Raw genomic sequence first — 23,258 nt, forward strand, 5'->3', positions numbered from 1 at the left:
CTTCTGGCTTTTTTTTTTTCTTTTTTCTTTTTTTTTTTTTTGGCCCCTTTCTCTTTCTGGCCCCGCTCGCTCCGGCCCAGCTAGGCCCCCCTTTCTAGCTCAGGCCCGGCCTGGCTTTTTTTTTTTCTATGTATGTGGTACTGAGGAATTGAACTTGGGTCTTCATGCATGCTAGGCAAATACTCTACCACTAGGCCAAACTCCCAGCCCATAAACTTTAAAATATAAAAGAAGAGCACTTAGTTAATTCTTTACTTCCCAAATATGGAATTCTATCTGTATTTTACAGGCATAAACAATAACTTAACTGTGCTTTTTATATACTTTAAAAAGTCTTTTAATATTTAATAATAGTTCATATCTGAAGATATTCTTTTTTTTTTGGGCCAGTCCTCAGGCTTGAACTCAGGGCCTGAGCACTGTCCTTGGGTTTCCTCAAGGCTAGAGCTCTGCCACTTGAGCCACAGCACTACTTTGGGTTTTTCTATGTATGTGGTACTGAGGAATGGAAACCAGGTCTTCGTGCATGCTAGGCAAGCACTCCACCACTAGGCCAAACTCCCAGCCTGAAGCTATCCTTTTCAAGCATTGGTAAAGGGAGGTTCCTATCATAAATGAGAACAGAGACTCCATAAATTAATCAAATTATAGCAAGTACTAATAGTACAATTGGAGAAAAACCTCTGAGCAGTCATCCTCCCACTGGTTGTTTTGTTTTGTTTTTTAATTTTCTCTCAATAGTTGAACAAAGGGGTTTTAATTCAACATGGCGGTTTTGAAATACATTGATCGGAGTCATCACTTCCATTCTTCCCCCTCATCTCCTGTTGGTGATTCACATCCAAACTATCATGCCCTGATCTAGCTTCATTTATTCAGATAATTGACGTCTAATGGCTGTGCTGTTCTGTGTTCCGCTAGTACCAAGCGCACAAGCAGATGGCTATGAGAGAGTGACTCGGTTTCTGGACCTCATCCCTCAGGACACCCTGGCAGTGGCTTCCTTTCGCTCCAAAGCGTACACTCGAGCTGTGATGCACTTTGAATCGTTCATCACAGAAAAAAAGCAAAATATTCGAGAGCATCTTGGATTTTTACAGGTCTGAAATGACACAGGTGTGGTGATGGACATTCGTACGGACAGTCTTATGTAATGCTGCTGTTCACTTGATTGAGTGTTTGGATGCTGTATGAGCACTAACTAGCGCATTAGGTGTCTGCAGGGGTTTGGGTGTAATATCTTAGGTAAAGTCAGAGGGATTTTCTGTAGAGAGGCACACACCTTATCCTCTGGAGTCGAAGATAGGAGTAGGCAAGTTAAGATTGGAATAACTTCTTGGAGATAATGTCTAAAAAATGAGCAGTGGCTTAGCAAGTGTGAAAAGACCTGTTCAAACCTAGTACATCTCCATCCATTCCGTCCCCTTCATCCATTTGTTCCTTCCTCCTCTCCCCTCCCTTCTTCTACCTCCCTCCTTCCTTCCCTCCTTCCCTTCCTTTCTTTCCTTTTTCTTTTGACCCCACTTAGGGCCTCATGCTTAGTAGACAGACACTTTACACTTGAGCCATGCCTCCCCTACTTTTTTCATTAGTATATTTGGCCTTGGACTGTGAACCTTCTACCGATGCCTTCTGTGTAGCTGGTTTTACAAGCATGAGCCACCATCTCTGGCCTCAGACTATTGATGTCATAGATATCAACATATTAAAGTGCTTTGATATGTCATTATTATTTCTCATTTCTGAGATGACCTAGTTTTCATCTGTGAACGTATCTTTCTATTCTAATAAACTTTGCCAGTCTCAATAAACTATATTTTTTACTACTGTGGAAAAAATTAAAAAATAAAATAAAATACTGAGAAATTAAAAAAAAATGCCTAGCTATTCAGGGAGACTGAGATCTGAAGGTTGTGATGCAAAACCAAGCCAGGCAGGAAAGTCCATGGAATGTTCATGTACAATTAACTACCAGAAAACCAGAAGTAGCGCTGTGTTTCAAAGTGGTAGAGCACTAGTCTTCAGCAGAAAGAACTCAGGGGCATGCCTAGGCCCTGAGTGTTAGCCCCACAAACAGTTGTTTTTTGTTGTTGGATTTTTTTTTTTTAGTATGAATTCTACTCAACAGAATTTGTTGGATTCAAAGAAAACTTCAGAGTCTTGAAGTTCTTTGCAATCCTTATAGTCAATAATAGTTACTGTGGAATAAGAGTGTTGAAATAGTAGACTGTCCAGAAATGGCTAAAATGATTGTAAATCTGCCTTGAAAGATATTCCTAGTACTATTCTGAAGAAGTTTCTCATGTACTCTTTGTGTGGGGGCTAGTGGTCATAGCCTTATTGGTTTCTGTCTTTTGGCTCTTTTGGTTGAAAGAAATTGTATGCTGCTATGCATGAAGCAGATGGAGTGGCTGGAGTGAGTGCGATTCGGAAGGCAGAGCCATCTCTGAAAGAGCAGATCCTTGAGCACGAGAGCACTGGCTTGCTGAGGGATGCCACGGCCTGCTATGACCGGGCCATTCAGCTAGAACCAGACGAGGTAGGATATGTTAACAGAGCACTGCATAGGAATCCAGCAAAGCTGGGCTCCAGTGCTGCCTTGACTGGTATTACCATGTACCTGCAAATGTTTGATTTCCTGACTGATAGAATTAAGAGACTTGTTCTAGACAATCTCAAAAGTCATTTCCACGCCCTTACAAATCCCTCAATTATTACGGAATATAGATGCATTAAATAAAATGTACATTTAAACTAGGTACTGGTGGCTTATGCCTATAATCCTAGCTATCCAGGAGGCTGAGATCTGAGAATCATGGTTCAAAGCCAGCCCAGGCAGAAAGGTCCATGAGACTTTTATCTCCAGTTAAAGAAGGAGAGTACCAGCTTTGAGTGAAAAAGCTAAAAGAGATAGTACCCAGTACTGAGCCCCAAGCCTCAGTACTGTTAAAAAATAAGTATAGTAATAATAAATGCATATGTAAACAAATGTATAACACACACACACACAATTCTTGCCCACTGCAGAGCTCTGAAATAGTCCATTGGAATTTGACCTCATAGGATCAGCTGTTTACTGGGACAGGAAAAGAGTTCAAAATCATTTATAAGTTAGACTTTGATTCTTTCTCACCTTGGGATTTTGCTTCTGTCATATTTGACATGTTATTTTAGAAGTTCAATACACAGGGTCCTTATTTTTCATAATCTTCTGTTTTAAAAACTATATATATATTCCTTTTAACTTTTTAGTTATAAATCCCCAAATCTATTTTAATAACATTATAAGCTTTTAGTTTTCTTACGTGAAAAATATGACAAATATTAAAGGTATCAGGTACTTTTGCATACAATAAATTTAACCTGAGATTTTTTTAGGTTATCTGGATTTTTTTTAATGTTACTTTGAATTGTACTCGGGATAGTGGGTTTTGGTATTAGCCAAGCCAGTCAGTTGTTAACTAAAGAAAATAGGCAATCTGAGGCAAATGCTATTTTTTACAAACTTCAGTAACTGTTCTGGGTCCCCAAAGTCAATGTAAAGTAATAATTAGTATCTGAAATGTTTTTAACTTTCTAGATCATTCATTATCATGGTGTGGTGAAATCCATGTTGGGTCTTGGTCAGCTTTCTTCTGTAATCACTCAGGTGAATGGAGTGCATGCTAGCAGGTAACAATGTATAAAAGAAGAATTTTCTTTCATTACTCTCCCTAAGGGAACCTTTATTTGTGAACTGGGTAGCTTAATATTTATAAAGTAATCAAATGTCTCATATATATCCATGGTGTATGCATTCTCCAGAGGGAGTGTGCCATGTAATCACTTGTCTTCTGTTAGTTCTGTCCTTGCAGCTGCTTTCTTGTTGTAGCCAAACACCTGATAGCTTCCTGTCCTCCAGCCCCTGCCTGACCCCCACCTGTGGGCTGGGCGATGTGGTCATTAGAGAGTGGGGTCTCGGGGGAAACACAGGGGCCTTGCCACTGTGCACTGTCACAGGCATTGCTATTGTCAGGTCCTTGTTGTTGTTTTTTGTTTTTTGTTTTTTACCAGTCCTGGGCTTGAGCTCAGGGCCTGAGCACTGTCCTTGGACTTTCTCTAGAGCTCTACCACTTGAGCCTCAGCACCACTTCTGGCTTTGTTCTATATGTGTGGTACCAAGGAATTGAACCTGGGCCTTTGTGCATGCTAGGCAAGCACTCTATCACTAGGCCAAACTCCCTGCCCCCTTGTTTGTTTTTAAGAAAAGAATAATTCATTAGGCAAGTGAAAAAAGAGCAAAAGAACACCCTAGGGCTGAGGCTGGTGGCAGGGCAGAGATTTTGTCCTGGCCCCAAGTGGGTGTCAAGGTTCCTTACGGTAGTGCTACACAAGTGGACTCTCCATGTCTGCCTGGTGGGTCTGGGAGACACATCCCACTGTTTGTGATACGCAGCGAAAGGACACTGACTGTGTGGTAGAAAATCAAAGTAGCTATTGAAGGAGCATCTTCTTCTTGACCTGTACGTTTCTTTTTTTTCTTTTTCTTTTTAATACAGCCCACAGCTGCCTTTGATGTATACCCAACTTCTAAGTTATTAGAATTGCTTTTCTCTGTATTTCTGTCTGTTTACTTAGTTCTGTTTCTTTCAGGCTCTTCAGGTGAGGCATACAGATAATTTCATAATAGTTTGTGGTAGTTCTCTTTTAATATATGGCACAATTTAATTTGTTTATGAATCACATTCTTTTCTTTTTTTTCTTTTTTTGGTCAGTCGTGGGGCTTGAACTCTGGGCCTGGGTTCTGTCCCTGAGCTTTTCAGCTCAAGGCTACCACCCTACCTCTTGAACCACAGTGCTGCTTCTGGGTTTCCTGGTGGTTAATTGGTGATGAGTCTCACGGACTTTCCTGCCTGGGCTGGCTTTGAACCAGGATCCTCAGATCTCAGCCTCCTGAGTAGCTAGGATGACAGGCCTGAGCCACCGCACCTAGCTTAGGAATCTCAGAAATGGTGGAATATATAATGAGACTACCTCAAAAAAGCCAAAATAATAATGATAACAACCATCAGAACATTGATAACATTGATATCAGTCATCATAGTAATAGAATGAAAAGATTCCATTTTTCCAGGTATTTCTGGGTAGAGATAATTATTTTGTAAATAACTACAAAGTATATAATATAAATGTAATAAGTAAGTACAATAAATGGAATCTCTGAACCTATGATTTTTTTTCCAGTCCTGGGGCTTGAACTCAGGGCCTGGACACTGTCCCTGAGCTTCTTGCTCAAGGCTAGCACTCTACCACTTGAGCCACAGCACCACTTCTGGCTTTTTCTGTGTGTGTGGTACTGAGGAATAGAACCCAGGGCTTCCTGCATGCTAGGCAAGCACTCTACCACTAAGCCATGCTCTCAGGCCTGTGAAATATTTCTAAGTGCTTCTTTAAGTAAATTAAAAGTGAATTGAGTTTGTTGTACTAGGTCTGAATGGATAGAGGAGCTAAACACATATAGAGTGGAAGCAGCATGGAAACTGTCACAGTGGGATTTGGTGGAGAACTACCTGGCAGCAGGTAAGCAGGCTGCTTAAATGGAAGCAGTTTTAATCTGCTGTTACTATTGATCTGATATTAATATTGTGAATGACTGTTGGGTTGTTTGATGTAAAAAGAACTAGCTGAGCTGGGCACTGGTGGCTCATTCCTGTAATTCAGGAGACTGAAATCTGAGAACGATGGTTTGAAGCTAGCCCAGGCAGGAAAGGCCATGATACTCCAATTAACCAATAAAAACCTGGAAGTGGAGCTGTGGCTTAAGCAGTGGAGTGCTGGCCTTGAACAAAAAGAGTTCAGGAACAGGGCCCAGGCCCTGAGCTCAATCCCCAGGACTGGCACAAAAACAAAACAAAAGGAAACTATTTTCAGTATTTCTGCTGACCATTTCATCAGATTAAACCAAGCTGACCTTGGGCCCCTGCTGTGGGATTTCTTGACTTTTCAGACATTTTTATCTTTCAGATAAAAAGTCTACAACGTGGAGCGTCAGACTAGGACAGCTACTACTTTCAGCCAGGAAAAGAGCAGTCACGGCTTTTTATGACACATTGAAAGTTGTGAGAGCAGAGCAGATTGTGCCCCTGTCAGCTGCAAGCTTTGAGAGAGGCTCCTACCAGCGAGGATATGAGTACATTGTGAGGTATCGTGGGCTCCTACTTTTTGTTTCTTTATATTTTTATGTTGCCAGTCCAGAGTCTTCAACTCAGGGCCTAACTGCTGTCCCTGAGCTTTTTTGCTCAAGACTGGTGTTCTAACACCTGAACCATACCTTTATTTTCCCAAATTTTCGCTGGCCACTGGTAAGACTCTCACACATGTTTCTGTCCAGGCTGGCTTTGAACCATGATCCTCAGATCACAACCTCCCGGGCTAGCTAGCATTACAAGGGTATGCCCTCAGTACCTGGCTCAGGATTGGATTTTTTTCCAGTCGTGGGGCTTGAATTCAGGGCTAGACAGTGTCCTTGGGCTTTCTCAAGGCTAGCACTTTACCGCTTGAGCCATAGCGAATTTTTCTATGTATGTGGTACCGAGGAATCGAACCTGGGTCTTCGTGCATGCTAGGTGAGCACTCTACCACTAGGCCAGACTCCTGGCCCTGTTTTGGATTTTTCTTTTTTCTTTTTTTTTTTTGCCAGTCCTGGGCTTGAGGTCAGATCCTGAGCACTGTCCTTGGACTTTCTCAAGGATAGCACTCTACCACTTTAGCCTCAGCACCACTTCTGGCTTTTTTCTATGTATGTGGTACCAAGGAATCAAACCCGGGTCTTCGTGCATGCTAGGCAAGCACTCTATGTCTAGGCCAAACTCCCGGCCCTGTTTTGGAATTTGTTATCAGTAAATAATTTGGGTTGTATGTTTGGCTGATTACTTAGTTACTGAAAATGGCTTTTTCATTCTTTTACCTCATAATCGCCCTGTAGATTAAAAAAAAAAGTCTTCTAACAGCCATATTTTTTAATTGGAAAAGTAATAAAAAACAAAAATAGGTAGTTATTTTTCTCTTGTAATGTCATAGTTGACTTTCTATATAACTAGCCTTAATAACCTTGGCATCTCTTGAGTCTGACCCATTGGCACTTGTGTCATATTTCCATTCTGAAACTACTCAGAATATCTCCGAGCTATATTCCTGTGCCTTGAAAACAGCCATAGACACTAACATTATAGAAGGGGGAAAATCAGTGTGAATGTTTTTTGCTTTTCTGCCACTCTTAGAAAAGGAAATTAAACTTTTGTTCTTTGCACAAGCCTTCTTATAGTAGCACCAGTAATAAACATAGTTCATGGGGCCGGGAGTTTGGCCTAATGGTAGAGTGCTTGGCTAGCATGCACAAAGACCCAGATTCAATTCCTCGGTACCACATACATAGAAAAGCCAGAAGTGGTGCTGAGGTAGAACTCCAGCCTTGAGGAAAGCCCAAAGACAGTGCTCAGGCCCCGAGTTCACGCTCCAGGACTGGCAAAAAAATAAAAAAGTATAATTCATGTTGATTTATCATGAATCCATATTTTATTTTAATACAGGTTGTAAGATTTGGTTTTTATGTCTTACAGTTTGTAAGAATTTGGGGAATCACCGCAAAACATTCAGTATTTTAACTACCATACCTGTTGCTTACACTCAATTTGAAATCAAACATTTAATTGTTACTGTTTACACAGCAAGAATATATATTAAAATTCTACCACGGAAGACTACGCATCATTGATTCTCCATGCTAATTCAATGTCTGTGCCTTGTATGTGACCAAACCAAAGGGACTGTGACAGGCTGTAACGTACTGTGTCTGTTGTCAGGTTGCACATGTTGTGTGAGTTGGAGCATGGCATCAGACCTCTGTTTCACCAGTTTCCAGGTGACGGGTGTCAGGAGGACTCTCTAAACTGGGCGGCTCGCCTAGAAATGACCCAGAACTCCTACAGAGCCCAGGAGCCCATCCTGGCCCTCCGGAGAGCTGTGCTGAGCCTGAACAAAAGGTGGTTCACAGGGCTTTTCTTAAAATGCCGGTTGGTCTTGAATTTAGTATGGTGTTCTGGTGGAACTAGAGTATTTTATTTCCTAGTTTGCATTTTTCTTTTATTCTCAAGAATTCATTGTATAATTGAAGCAGACCTATAACATGAGAATCAATTTTATAGGCCATTTACCTCCTCTTTTAAAAATATTTTGGGGGGCCGGGAGTTTGGCCTAGTGGTTAAAGTGCTTGCCTAGCATGCATGAAGACCCGGGTTCGATTCCTCAGTCCCACATACATAGAAAAAAGCCGGAAGTGGTGCTGAGGCTCAAGTGGTAGAGCTCTAGCCTTGAGAAAGTCCAAGGACAGTGCTCAGGCCCTGAGCTCAAGCCCAGGACTGGCAAAAAAAAAATATTTTGGGGAAGTACTAATATAAAAGTCAATACAAAATCTGAGAGTGGGGATAGAGCTCAGTGGTAGGACATTTGACCAGCATGTTTTTTGTTTATTTTATTTTTCTTCTCATTGTAGGACTTGAATTTGGGGCCTGAGCGCTGTCCCTGAGCTATTTTATTTAAGGTTAGCTCTTTGCCACTTTGAGCCACAGCACCACTCCCGGTTTTCTGGAGATAAGAGTCTCATGGACTTTCTTGCCTGGGCTGGCTTTGAACTGGAATCCTCAGATCTGAGCCTCCTGAGTAGCTAAGATTACAAACACGAGCCACTGGCGCCCCGCCTTGACTAGCATGCTCTTTGCCATGAGTTTGATCAAAGCACAAAATAAAATCTTCTAGATTTGTAAGAGACAAAAATGGGGCACTAAAGCTGGGTGTGGCAGCTCAGCCCTGTAATCCTAGCTACTGTGATCTGAGGATCGCAGTTCAAAGCCAGATTCAAAAACAGCTTGGGCACTAAAGACCAGGAGACTCCTTTTTTTTTTTTTTGCCAGTTGGGGCTTGAACTCAGGGCCTGAGCACTGTTGTTGGGCTTTCTCAAGGCTATAAAGCTCTACCACTTGAGCCTCAGCACCACTTCCGGCTTTTTTTTCTATGTGGTACCGAGGAATTGAACCAGGGTTTTCGTGCATGCTAGGCAAGCACTCTACCACTCGGCCAAACTCCCGGCCCCGTGACCAGGAGACTTATCTCCAATTAACCACCAGAAAACCGGAAGTGGGGCTGTGACTCAAGGAGTAGGGTACGAGCCTTGAGCTGAATTGCTCAAGGACAGTGCCCAGGCCCAGAGTTTAAGGACCACGACCGACACACAAAAAAGGAGCACTATAAGAAAACTAAAATCAGGCTTTTTTCTTTTTTAACCATGTATTTATTGATTCCTTTGAAGTAGTATATTAAGAAGAGTCTCTCGGGAAGAGGTATTTTATTTGGGTTACTGAGTACCCTTACAAATGCTCTTTTCATGTTCTGCTGTGTGCCTTCAGACCAGATTACAATGAGATGATTGGAGAGTGCTGGCTGCAGAGTGCCAAAGTGGCTCGAAAGGCTGGCCACCACCAGACAGCGTACAATGCCCTCCTCAATGCTGGGGAATCCAGACTCGCCGAGCTCTACATGGAAAAGGCAAAGTGGCTTTGGTCCAAGGTACTAGCTGCGTCCCTCGATAGTAGCTGTCGTCCCTCTGTATTCCGTTGGGAACTGTGTGCTTCCTACGTAGGCCTAGCTGAGAGAAAACTACCCAGTCCAACTCAGAAACTTATTTATTTTGTTGGTCATGGGACTTGAACTCAGGGCCTGGGCGCTGTCCTTGAGCTCCTTTTGCTCAAGGCTAGCACTTTACCACTTGAGCCACAGCCCCACTTCCAGCTTTTTCTGTTAGTGTGTTACTGCGGAATGGAACCCAGAGCTTCATGCATACTAGGGAAGCACTCTATCACGAAGCTACATTCTCAGCCCTCTTCTCTTTCTTTCTTCCTTTTTTTTCCTTCTTGATAGAATCTCACTGTGTAGTCTAGGCTGGCTACAAACTTGAAATCCTCTTATCTCCAAGTCTTGGGATCACTGGCCCTGTACCAACCACACCCAGCTGGCCAGAGATGGTTCAGCCAGAGACTTGAACTTTCCTGTGATTGTGACTCCCTATCATCCACATATAACTCCAGATGAATGAGTGAGTGAGTGAGTGAGTGAATGTAAGATTTCTACCGTGAAACGAATTAGTACTTCCCTTTTAATTTATTTTTTACTGAGGAAAATGAGAAACATAAAATTACTAATGGAAATTACCTAATGGCCTTTAAATGATTTTATTTTTCAGAAAACAAATATATTCTTCCATTAGAAGGCTTGTTAATTATTTCTTTTCTATTAGGGTGATGTTCATCAGGCACTTATTGTTCTTCAGAAAGGTGTTGATTTATGTTTTCCTGAAGATAAATCCCAAACTGAGAATAAGGACATGTTGATTCTTGGTCGAGCTACCCTACTAGTGGGCCGATTTATGGAAGAAACAGCTAACTTTGAGAGCAATGCAGTTATGAAAAAATACAAGGCAAGTATATTGAAAGAGTGCATGGGTAATAGGAAACTAGCTCTTCAGTGAGAGTAGACTCTAAATGACCCATCAGAAGGTAACCGCTACCATCCTGAAACAGGGTATTAGTAATAGTCACCCACCTATCACAAAGTTAAGGATGTCCTAGATTATGTAACTTCCATACTATGTATTTAGTTTTATAACATGGGGCTATAAAAGTAAACCTCTCCAGCCAGGCACTGGTGGCTCACACTTATAATCCTAGCCATTCAGGAGGCTGATATCTGGGGATCCAGGCTCAAGGCCAGCCTGAGCAGGAAAGTCCGTGAGCCTCTCCTCTCCACCAGAATCCTGGGAGTGGAACTGTGGCTCAAAATGGTAGTACTGACCTTGAGCACAAAAGCTGAAGGACAGTGCCCAAGTGGAATTCAACCCCCATGACAAACAAAAAATAAAAGTAAATAACCCTATGGACAGTTAGGCACCAGTGGCTAATGCCTGGAATCCTAGCTAATCAAGAGACGGAGATCTGAGGATCATGGTTCAAAGGCCAGAAAAGTTGGTCAAGACTCTTGTCTTCAGTTAATCACAAAGTGCCAGAGATGGAGCTATGGGTTCAGTGGGAGAGTGCTACCCTTGAGCACTGAAGCTCAGGAACGGTGCTGAGACCCTGAGCTGAAGTGCCAGTGCCAGCGCCAGCACCAAGAAATAACAAAAAACCTCTTCATCCAGGGATCAATGAAAACTACTCTGGAAATTTTAAAATACTTAGAGCTAAGTGATAATTATGCCATGTCAAAACCTGTGGATATAACTGAAGTCATCTAAAGGGCGTTGAGTCGTCCATGCACATATTAGAAGGAAATGAAGATTCAGGGTTCACTCCTAGTGTGAGGTTTCCCTAGTGAGTAAATAAATGTCTAGCGTTCTTTCCTCAGGATGTGACCTTGTTCCTCCCAGAGTGGGAAGTGGGCCATTTCTACCTCGCCAAGTACTATGACAAACTGATGCCCATGGTGACGGACAACAAAATGGAAAAGCAGGGCGATCTCATCCGGTACATAGTGATCCACTTTGGAAAGTGAGTGTGTGTGGTGCGCGGGGGCGCAGCTTGACCCCGCCGACGCAAGGCGGTTGCCGGAGTGGTTGGTTGGTTTTGGTTTTTTGTGGTGGTGTAGATCATACGTGCTAGACACAACGCTAAGAGTCCTGTTAGGACAGTCGGGCTGGCCTCAGTCCTCCTGCCCTCACATGGTCCACGCTCAGCCCGTGGCTCATGTTTGTCATCCTAGCTTCTCAGGAGGCTACGATCCAAGGGTACAGTAGTTCAAAGCCAGCCTGGCCAGGAAGGTCTGTGAGACAACCATGCGAAAGCCAGAAATAGAGCTGTGGCTCAAGTGATAGAGGCTTGAGCAAAAAAACTCAGGAACAGTGCCCAGGTCCTAAGTTTTCAAGCCTTAAGATTACCACAAAAAAAAAAATCTTTTTTGAATAGAATAAGGTGACCATGGTGCTTCAAAATCTTTTCTTTTTTAGTAAGGAAACAACTTTTTTTCAAAAAATAGGTTTGCCAGTAACCAACATTGAGTAGTAGTTTGTTCAGAGGATGGTGAAGGTCTACACTTGATAAGCAATCTATACTGATATAGTATGTAAAAACTGGAAAATTCCAGAGATAAAATATTATGAATGTTTGAACCCAGGCACTGTCATTTACCATTCATATAGTCTTCTTTGTGTGGGGGTGGGGGATGAAACTGAGGATTAAGCTGAGGATTAAACTCAGCTTAGGCACTATCCCTTAGCTTTTTCCTTTAAGGCTGGCACTACACCGACCACTTGAGCCATCCCTCCACTAGTGATTTTTTTGGTGGTCAATTGAAGATGAGAATTCCAGACTTTCTTGCTTGGGCTGGCTTCAAACCATGATCTTCAGATCACAGCCTCCTGAGTAGCTAAGATTACAGGCATGAGCCACTAGCACTTGACCATATATTATCTATAGGCTGTGTCTTTTAATTAAGCAGAGCATGATAAAACCAGAATTTCAGATATCAGTCCAGAATTTTTTGAAGGGAAGAAATGTGGGGTTGTAATTTTCCAGAAGTGGATGATTCAGCCTAAGCCAAAAGGCTGTGGAATACAAAGTTACAGTTGGTAAGAAAATGTTGAAAGAAGTATCAACTAAAGCTCCCTTAACTCTGAACTTGTATCATTTTTGGCTCACACAATACAAAGCTAAGAGATGAATTAGTAAGAAAAAGAGGAGGTAATAGTCAAATGTAACCTCTATTAGGAAGAAAGGCCAATTTGTCAGAGGTTGCATGTAATGTAAGTCATATTTTAAAGTCCTTTTAGTGTATATAACCTAAAAAGAGCCCAGTGTTAATAATCCTCCTTTTCTGTATAATTGCAGATCTCTACAATATGGAAATCAATTCATTTATCAGTCAATGCCTCGAATGTTATCACTATGGCTTGATTTTGGTGCTAAAGCATACGAATGTGAAAAAGGTATAAAGAAGTATAACTTGGGTATAAAGTATACATATGCCTTGACCATTTTATTTGCTGAAAGTTAAGAAGTAATGTGATAAAGTATTGTTAAAGTGCAATGGTTGGGGAAAAAAGGGAAAGATACGGGCAATTTATGGGCTACCTATGACATTCAAGCCATTTCTTGATCAGCTTTCTAATGTGAACTGCACTGATAACTGAATTTCTTTTTCCAGCTGGGCGTGCCGATCGAGTACAAATGAGAAATGACTTAACTAAAATGAATAAGGTCATCACCGAGCACAAAAATCAGCTACCTCCTTACCAGTTTTTGACTGCTTTTTCACAACTGATCTCTCGAATCTGTCATTCTTTAAGTGAAGTCTTTGCTGTCTTGATGGAAATAATAGCCAAAGTTTTCTTGTCCTATCCTCAGCAAGCAATGTGGCTGATAACAGCTGTGTCAAAGGTAGGTAATATATTAATCACCTCAGTGTCTTTTTTTTTTCCTGTGGCATTGATTATTAAAGCTAATAGGATTCTGACCTGAGTATTAGGTTTATAGTTTTAAATTCTTTCTAAAAGAGAAGTTATGGCATATTGTAATTAGCATATCTATACCTATTATACCTCATTAAAATATTTGGAGATATTTACCATGTGAAATGACATGTTTAAGTAAAAAATTCAGTATGTTTTCTTTCTGAAGCCTAATAAACTATAATGGTAACCCTTTTTTTCAAGGACTTGAATCCAAAGTGCCTGAACTATATTACTAAAAACAAAACTTTATTGAAGTATTTAATGGGCATTAATAAGGTGATGAAAATATTTAATAAAGAAATAGTTTAGAGAATTTAGAATTTACATAGAGATAAAAATGAAAATGAATTATGACATTGATTAATTGTTGTAATTTTGTGTGTATACTTTCTAAGCATGTTCTAACACTAAGTAGAAGATACATTGGCATAATTTCATATTTTTCAGCTTTATGCTGCATATGCAAGATGGTTGCTGGAGTCATTAAATTAGTTAATCATTGAATAAATTTATATCCTTAATTAGTCCTTGAAAACATTTTTCTGTAGCTGAATAGAACTTTTAAGATTATTTCAGTCAGGTGCTGGTGGCTTAGGCCTGTAATCCTATCTACTCGAGAGGCTGAGACCTGAGGATTGCAGTTCAAAGCCATCCTAGGAAGGAAAGTCTGTGAAACTCCAGTCAACCACCAGAAAACCAGAAGTAGGTCTGTGGCTCAAAGTGGTAGGATTAGGATTAGGATTAGCCTTGAGCAGCATAGCTCAAGGGACAGCATCTGCCCTGAGAGCAAGCCCCACAACCACCATCACCAACAACAGAAAATATATTTAAAAGTATTATTTCTTTCCTGTGTCGTCGGACTACTTCTAGATTTTTATTTTATTTTATTTTATTTTTAGCAGTCCTGGGCTTGAGCCCAGGGCCTGAGCACTGTCCTTGAGGTTTCTCAAGGCTAGAACCCTAACACCTGAGCCACAGAACCATTTCCGGTTTTTTCTATGTATGTAGTACCGAGAAATTAAACCTGGGTCTTTGTGAGTGCTAGGCAAGCACTCTACCACGCGGCCAAACTCCCACCGTCTACTTCCAGATAGTTCTATGCTTGCTTTCCTTTCATATAGGTGCCAAGAGGAGGTTTAGTAGGTCAGGAGATAGAAACATTTTTATGGCTTTTGATGGCATTGTACCACATGTATTTTTTTGTTTGATTTTTTGTGCTGGTCCTGGGGCTTGAACTCAGAGCCTAGGCGCTGTCCCTGAGCTTCTTTGGCTCAAGGCTAGCGCTCTACCACTTCAGCCACAGCCCCACTTCTGGCTTTCTGAGGTTAATTGGAGATGTGTCTCATGGACTTTCCTACCCGGGCTGGCTTTGATCTACAGTCCTCAGACCTTAGCCTCCTGAGCAGCTAGGATTATAGGCATGCCCAGCTATTTATTGAGCATTTTTTTTATTTTTTATTTTTTATTTTTTTGCCAGTTGCGGGGCTTGCACTCAGGGCCTGAGCACTGTCCTTGGACTTTTCTCAAGGCTAGAGCTCCACCCTTAAGCCATAGCACCACTTCCAGCTTTTTTTCTATGTATGTGGTGCCAGGGAATTGAACCCAGGTCTTCGTGCATGCTAGGCAAGCACTCTACCAATAAGCCAAACTCCCAGCCCCTATTGAGTATTTTTGTTATGTTGCTTTTTTGTCAGAAGTTTTCTTACCTATTTAAAGTCTAATATAACTCCTTTTTTTATGGCAGTCTTCTTATCCCATGCGTGTAAACAGATGCAAGGAAATTTTAAACAAAGCTATCAGTATGAAAAGTTCATTAGAAAAGTTCGTTGGAGATTCAACTCGCCTGACAGACAAGCTTCTGGAATTGTGCAACAAACCGGTAACTCCATAGATGTCGTTTACATATAGCCAGCCTTTAGATCATTTATATAAAATACATATGTGATTTGAGCTGATTTTCTTCTACTTGACTAAATTTCTAAAGTATACACATAAATAAGATGGGCACTGATGGCTCACACCTAAAATCCTTGCTACTCAGAAAGCTACGTGCACACACGCACACACACACACACACCAATCATATGTACATGTCAAAAGGTACCAAATGTGTATTTTCGTCGTTGTGGTTCTGGTACTGGGGCTTGAACTTGGGACCTGGGCCCTGTCCCTGAGCTCTTTTCCTGAAAGCTAGTGCTCTACCACTTGAGCCACAACTCTGCTTCCAGCTTTTTGTGGTTAATTTGAGATGAGTATTTCAGAATTTTCCTGCCGGGGCTGGTTCTAAACTGTGATTCTCACATCTCGGCCTCCTGAGCTGCTAGGATTACCAGTTAGAGCCACTAGCACACCCAGCGCCAGTGTGTGCTTTGAATATAACAATGGAATTTCTGAAAATTCTTAGTTCGATTTCATAAGAATAGAAAACGCTATATTCTGTGGCCTAAATTTATTGGAAGCAATTTTACGTAGAGACTATATGAATTAAACCATACAACATTAGTTTTTAAAAATTCATGTTTGAGGATCATTTTGCTGCCAAATGAACTTGGTAACAACAACAAGGCTAGTGTTCTACCCTGAGCCACCGCACCACTTCTGGCTTTTTCTATGTATGTGGTACCGAGGAATCGAACCCGAGTCTTCGTGCATGCTAGGCAGGCACTCTACCACTAGGCCACACTCCCGACCCCTCAGCATTAAACATTCTTATGGTGTTAATTCCATTAATGCTAACAGGGTCAAGCAAGAATGACTATAACTATTTAGGGAACGACACGCTCCTCAACGCTTGTGATTAATATAGCTTGAGCATGAACTGTTCGGTATGGTGGGAGTGAAGCGTTCTGTCATTCCAGGATGAACACACAGTGAGATGGTACCGCTTTTGTTTTCCAGTTTGATGTGAGTGTTTCCGCCTTTAGCATGACTACTCATTTTAAAATGCTGAAGAAGCTGGTGGAGGGTGTGGCGTTCAGTGAGATCCTCGTTCCTTTGCAGTCGGTCATGACACCCACCCTTCCCTCGCTCCTGGGGGCCCACGCCAATCACGATGCCTTTCCCGGGCAGTGGGTCCACATCGCAGGCTTCGATGACACGGTACGCGCACGGCGGTGGCAGTGCCTCTACAGTTCACTGCTGCCTTTACTTTTATGTGGCACCACTGGGTGTGCAGATGGGTAAGCAGTTTTGGCTTTGGCTCATACAATGTTTGCCATCTTTTAGGTGGAAATTCTTCCCTCTCTTCAGAAACCAAAGAAAATCTCTATAAAAGGGTCAGATGGAAAGTTGTACATCATGATGTGCAAGCCAAAAGACGACCTGCGAAAGGACTGTAGACTCATGGAATTCAATTCTTTGATTAACAAGGTTTGCTTCTATTCGCAAATGAGTAGAATTGCTATCATAGGATGCGACTTCTCAGGGTGCAGACAGAGCGCTTTCTCAAGAAAGAAGGAAGTACACTGACGACCTTTTTTGCCACAGTTTTTTTTGTAGTCAAAATTATTTACAACATACACTTTTACCATTTCTAAATGTATTAAGAGCATCTCCATTGTTATGCAGCCATCACCACCAACCCTTCCCAGAACTTTTGTGATATTCCCAAAGTGAGGCTATACATTACACAGTAACGTCGCGTGTCTTTTTCCAGTGCCCAGAAGCCACAGTGCTATGTTCTGCCTCTATTTCACCCTTGTGGGTACCTCATAGAAGTATAGTCATATATAATATTTTCCCTTCTGTGACTGGCTTTCTTTTTACTTGCATTAGTCTTCAAGGTTCAGCGTTCCCTTCCTTTTCAAACTGAACAACATTTCAAATAAAGAAAATGTAACTTTTTTAATACACATATCCATTGATGAATCCTTCACGTGCTTAAACATCTTGGCTGTGGTGACTGATAATGTTTTGTATATGAGAAGAAAGATACAGTCTCTTTTTCGATCTTCAGTCATCTGTTTTCAATCTTGCTCAGTAGTAAATTTCTAACAAACAAGATTATGTTTATTGAGAGAAAAGATATTCATGATGGGACATATTTCCTATTTAGTATCAGGTCATAAACACTCATGGGGTTTGAACTCTGGGCCTAGGCATTGTCCCTGAGCTCTTCAGCAAGGCTACTACCCTACCCCTTGAGCCGCAGCCCCACTTGGGTTTTCTAGACGTTAATTGGTGATAAGTGTGTCAGGTCCTTTTGTGCCCTGGGGTGGCTTTGAACTTTGATCTTCAGATCTCAGCCTCCTGAGTAGCTGGGATTAGAGGGGTGAGCCAGTGCACCTGGCTATATTTGGGTATTCTTAAGGCTTAGAAGTAGATGAGGGAGGGACCTTACCCAGTACTTTTTACCTTTCAGAGGAATCACTTTCCCACAGTACATTGTGAACAATATTTAGATACATTTGATATCGGATTTGGAATTGCTAATTCTGTTTGAATTTTTGGTGTTTTTTCAATAGAGCTTAAGGAAAGATGCTGAGTCTCGCCGAAGAGAACTTCACATCCGCACCTATGCCGTGATCCCGTTGAATGATGAAAGCGGCATTATTGAATGGGTGAACAACACGGCTGGCTTGAGGCCTATTCTGACCAAGCTGTATAAGGAAAAGGGTACTCAGTTCTGATTGCTGAACACATTCCAAACATGGATGCAGTGGTTTTAATTTATGTCAGTGTACACATTTTATAAAAGGGAAAGTAAAATATGTCGAAATTCCATTACTTAAGGTTCTGCAAGAGTCCCAGCTTCCTTTCCTTTTTCCCTTGTGTTTTAAAACTTGCCCTCATTGTAAAAATGTTCAGATACATTAGAACACACGTGTGAGCTTGTCAAGATACTGGAAGCTATTGTGAAACATCTCCCTTTTTGATCAGCCTTTAGAACCTATGTAAATAGGCTACGAGTTCTTTTGGGTGTGAGTCCATTCAAAACCACTGGCTTTGTAATGAAGACGCCCAGTTTTGGGGGGGGGAAAAAAGAAGTAAATACATTATAAATAATGAGAGCTATTCTCAGAAGAAATGGAAATTGCTAGGTTAGAATATCATCAGGCTTATAATGCCCAAACCTGGGATAATATTGATAGTAACTGATAATCCATGACGAAATGAGATATACACCAGTAGTGCTATAAACAAATATTTGCACAAGAAAATGAAGTATGATAGCTCTTTTTTAATAGTGGAATATGTGTAATTTTGTTCTTTTGAATAACAATTTGAGTGAAAGCAGACATTGCTTGTTATATTTTAATAACAGTATTGTTTTCTTTTTCCCTCTTGGCTATGTGATTAATGGAAACCACTCTGCTTTGCAGGTGTGTATATGACAGGAAAGGAACTTCGCCAGTGCATGCTACCAAAGACAGCGTCACTGTGTGAGAAACTGAAAATATACCAAGAATTTCTCCTGCCTAAGCACTTTCCTATTTTTCATGAGTGGTTTCTGAGAACATTCCCAGATCCTACATCATGGTAAGTTAGGAAGACGGTGTGGCCTGCTGTGATGGGGGTCGTGTGTGTAGATGTGGCGGTGTGTTGATGGGATGGACCCTGGTGTTTGTTTAGGTATAGTAGCAGATCCGCATATTGCCGCTCAACCGCCGTGATGTCTATTGTTGGTTATCTCCTGGGGCTTGGAGACCGCCACGGTGAAAACATTCTTTTTGATTCTTTGACTGGTGAATGCGTACATGTGGATTTCAACTGTCTCTTTAATAAGGTATGTCCCAGTTTCCTTTCTTCAACAACAGCTCTTCCTTGAGATATATCTACTGGTACCTCTTCGAACTGAGCCACAATAAGAATTTCCTGCCTGGCTTTCCCTCTGTAGATCCTACAGGAATTCAACTTAGGATGAAGAAATCTTAGAGGAGTGATAGGGGAAAGTCAGTAGCACTGAACTTGAAGTTTAAATACGTAGAGCTCCACATTTTAACTCAGTAGTTATGTGAGCCTGGGAAAATCAGTTCATTTTACTGGGACTTAGTTTTAGAAAGACAGTAGTTTAATGCGATGGTTTCCAAATCTGGCAGTGTTCAGAGGTGGGGATGTTGTTCAGTGGTGGATTACTTGTCCAGCATGCATGAGTCCTTTGATTCAATCCCATCAAAAATAGTAATAATAATAATAATAATAATAATAATAATAATACGGTAAGTAACTACAGATCCCAAGAGATTCGGATTCGGTAGGTTCACTATAGAGTTTTGGACGTACTTGAAGGAGTCAGACTCACCTCTGAGGCGCCGTACGGTGCTCTGGCATGACAGTCTTGGAGAGCAAATGGGGTGGTTCAGTCCACCATTTTCTCCATTCCTGTCTTATATAGGCTGACTTGTGCTGGCACAGAAATATGAGAACTCAGTTGTACACAAGTTAGCTAAGCCACTAGCATAGATCAAATCAAACTAAAGGGAAATGTAAGACAAAGGATTGCAAAGATAAAAGAAAAGAATCTCAGGAAAGGCAAGTTACAGAATGACAGCTGCACATGTGTGATAGGTTTCATTTCCTGTGAGCATCTGACTTCTAAATATTGAATGCATGAATATAATCAGTGAACGGCGAAACCATTCATCTTCTAGATCTTACTGAAGATCAAGTTGTGGCATCAGTTCCATAAAAACAAAAGCAGCCCTGTGACTCCTGTACGATAAACTTCTAATGTGATTATAAACCTAGTCTGAGGATATTTTCGTTGTTTGCTGACGAGTAAAAATTTAAAATTGTTGATACGATTATTGTAAAATTGTTTTGTTTTGTTTTTTAAGGGAGAAACCTTTGAATTTCCGGAGACTGTGCCCTTTCGCCTGACTCATAATATGGTTTATGCAATGGGCCCTATGGGAACAGAGGGTCTTTTTCGAAGAGCATGTGAAGTTACACTGCGGCTGATACGCGATCAGAGAGAGCCTTTAATGAGGTAACCATCTGTCATTTCTAAACTACCTAGCAGTGCTGGTGAATGTTTTGGTCTCTTTTTCTTTTTTCCTGTGTAGAGATAGCGTGAAGACAACTCTTACTCACTTTCTTCTGTCTTGTTGTCTTGCCTCTTGCCTCTCTACCTTTCTCCTATCCTTACCCTTTTTTCACAAAAAAAGTCACAAAAGGAGACTTCATCTTTCATGCTCTTGTTTTTGTTTTGGGGTTTTTTTGGTGCCAGTCCTGGGCTTGAGCTCAGGGCCTGAGCACTGTCCTTGGACTTTCTCAAGGCTAGAGCTCTACCAGTTGAGCCCTCTGCACCACTTCCGGCTTTTTTCTATGTATGTGGTACTAGAATCAAACCCGGGTCTTCGTGCGTGCTAAGCAAGCACTCTACCACTAGGCCAAACTCCCGGCCCCATGCTCTTGTTATTTTAGCACATTTTTTTTTCCCCAAAAATAACTTTGTGTGATTATTGTCACATTTGTTTCCATTTTAGTGTCTTGAAGACTTTTATACATGACCCTCTAGTGGAGTGGAGTAAACCACCAAAGGGGTTTTCAAAAGGGTCATTGAATGAGACGGGGGAAGTTGTCAATGAAAAGGTTAGTAGAAGGCACAGTTGTCACTAATCTGGTATTTCTTAAAATGACAATTGGTTCCAAATACTGTCTGTGACTATTGATTACTGTGAAATCTACATTTTCTTATACAAACGTTAATATTATTAGCACTTATAAAGTAAAACAATTTAAGGTTCACTTGTTTAACCCTACACAGAACGTACACTTATGAGACAATGGCAGGGAAAGTTGGAGCACAGATTGTCTGAACTTAGAGAACTCCATATCTGAACCTTAATATAGTGAAACAAGTGGGCCATGACCCATCTTGATAAATGTTTTAATTCCTCATCAAAATTAGTTGAGCCTTCCATGGTGAAAGCAGACTGCCTGGCCACGCTCGCCACAGGAGAAGCTGGTAGCTCTTGGAATGCACCATGTGGAGATCAGGGAGCCAGCTGTGGAGGGCACAGTGGTTGCTGGCCCTGTCCTCTGAGGGAGGCATGAGCCCCGTCACCTGCCATTCACTGCAGGCCTTGAGAGCTCTGGGCTGCTAGCCGGCTACGCGGAGCCTCTGGAGCTGCCCCATGCCACCTGTGTGTTGCTTCTGGGCAGGACTGAGCGCCGTGTGATCTCTCGGTTTCCCCATCTGGCTCCCTCCTGAAGTGTGGTTTACTGAAGGACAGGACCAGAAGGCACCGAGACTAGCAGATAGAATGCCAGATTCTCACGGCTCCCCTCCTGCAGTCAAATAATTAGTGCAAATTACACTTGAAGACACAGTGATCCGTCCAGTGGCTGTTCTGTATGTAACTGTATGAACTTCCTCCAGAAACGAGGTGAGAGAGCAGTGTGATTTTCACAGGAGTTTCAAGGTCTTAACAGCGGCATCTTTGTCTGCTGGTGTCTGTGCCAGATGTGGCCTTAGTCTCAGGCCCTTTCCAGAACGGCTGGGTGTGCTTTTTTCAGGGAGCAGGGAAGGTGCTGCCAGAAGGGAAGGTCTGTCATTTTCCACCAGAAAATGTAAACTATAAAACATTGAGAAAAGATGTTGAAGACACTACAAAATAGGAAGGTCTTTTGTGTGCATGGATTGGCAGAATTAACATGGCAAAAACGGCTTTTTTACCAAAACTGACCTCCAGATTCAGCATAATGCACATCCACGTTCCAAATTCAGTCTTCCCAGAAATAGAAAGACAATGGGCCAGGAGTTTGGCCTAGTGGTTAAAGTGCTTGCCTAGCATGCATGAAGACCCGGGTTCAATTCCTCGGTACCACATATAGAAAAAAGCCGGAAGTGGTGCTGAGGCTCAAGTGGTAGAGCTCTAGCCTTGAGAAAGTCCAAGGACAGTGCTCAGGCCCTGAGCTCAAGCCCAGGACTAGCAAAAAAAAAAAAAAAGAAATAGAAAGACAAGTCTTAAAAATCGTATAGAAGCCCAAAAGATCTCAAATAACAAAGCAAGCCTGAGTGAAAAGATGAAGGCTGAGGGTTCATAATACCCAAGGGAAGATGTCAAATCGCTGGATTGGTTTCATTTTATTTTTGCTCCGTAAAATTGTATTAAACAAAAATTAAAAATTGTACTAAACAAAAATTAAATATTAAGAAATTACAAATTATGACTACCATATGTTGTTGGCTCCGTAGTCATAAAAGACTGTATTAATTTCCAGGCCAAGACTCATGTTCTTGACATCGAGCAGCGACTACAAGGTATAATCAAGAACCGAAACAGAGTGACCGGCCTGCCTCTGTCTATCGAAGGACACGTGCACTACCTTATACAAGAAGCTACTGATAAAAACCTACTGTGCCAAATGTATCTTGGTTGGACCCCATATATGTGAAATGAAATTCTTTCAAAGAATATTCTAATAATATAAAATTAATGCACCAAAAGTTTTGTATCTATTTAATTCTAAAGGACAACATAAAGATGTTCTCAGAGGAACTGGTTTTATTTCTCTAATAACTATATTTAAAATGATTGTTCAGTCATTAAAAACTGTTTTCTTAGCATGTTACTGTGTAAATTTTTTTTGCTGCCAGTGTTTGAACTCATGGTCTTGAGCTTGTAGGGTTTCCCCTGATTGGCATTCTACCACTTGAGGTAGTCTAGCTTTCCGCTGGTTAATTGCAGATGGGAGTCTCAGAACTTTTGGGCCCCAGCTGGCTTAGAATCATGATCCTCCAGGGCTGAAGAATTACAGGCATGAGACATTGACTCCAGGT

General features: G+C 41.5%; 1 protein-coding gene across 1 annotated transcript in view; it reads left to right on the top strand.

Moving 5' to 3' along the window:
- Atr (ATR checkpoint kinase) overlaps nt 1-23,045 on the top strand; it is a 54,835-nt gene extending 31,790 nt beyond the window's left edge. The window contains exons 28-47 of the mRNA XM_090323453.1: nt 922-1,100; nt 2,375-2,539; nt 3,581-3,672; nt 5,468-5,559; nt 6,004-6,181; nt 7,842-8,021; nt 9,441-9,600; nt 10,328-10,507; nt 11,431-11,573; nt 12,909-13,006; nt 13,225-13,457; nt 15,276-15,410; nt 16,430-16,630; nt 16,757-16,900; nt 17,995-18,145; nt 18,853-19,009; nt 19,103-19,256; nt 20,308-20,459; nt 20,959-21,064; nt 22,700-23,045. Of these exons, the coding sequence (XP_090179579.1) occupies nt 922-1,100; nt 2,375-2,539; nt 3,581-3,672; nt 5,468-5,559; nt 6,004-6,181; nt 7,842-8,021; nt 9,441-9,600; nt 10,328-10,507; nt 11,431-11,573; nt 12,909-13,006; nt 13,225-13,457; nt 15,276-15,410; nt 16,430-16,630; nt 16,757-16,900; nt 17,995-18,145; nt 18,853-19,009; nt 19,103-19,256; nt 20,308-20,459; nt 20,959-21,064; nt 22,700-22,873 (3,074 nt within the window). The 3' untranslated portion in view covers nt 22,874-23,045. The remainder of the gene's footprint in view (nt 1-921; nt 1,101-2,374; nt 2,540-3,580; nt 3,673-5,467; nt 5,560-6,003; nt 6,182-7,841; nt 8,022-9,440; nt 9,601-10,327; nt 10,508-11,430; nt 11,574-12,908; nt 13,007-13,224; nt 13,458-15,275; nt 15,411-16,429; nt 16,631-16,756; nt 16,901-17,994; nt 18,146-18,852; nt 19,010-19,102; nt 19,257-20,307; nt 20,460-20,958; nt 21,065-22,699) is intronic.
- Nucleotides 23,046-23,258: the final 213 nt, after the last annotated feature.

This window comes from Megascapheus bottae, chromosome 32 (assembly GCF_031878675.1).
Source record: "Megascapheus bottae isolate mThoBot1 chromosome 32, mThoBot2.hap1, whole genome shotgun sequence".
In the NCBI taxonomy this organism is placed as follows: domain Eukaryota; kingdom Metazoa; phylum Chordata; class Mammalia; order Rodentia; family Geomyidae; genus Megascapheus; species Megascapheus bottae.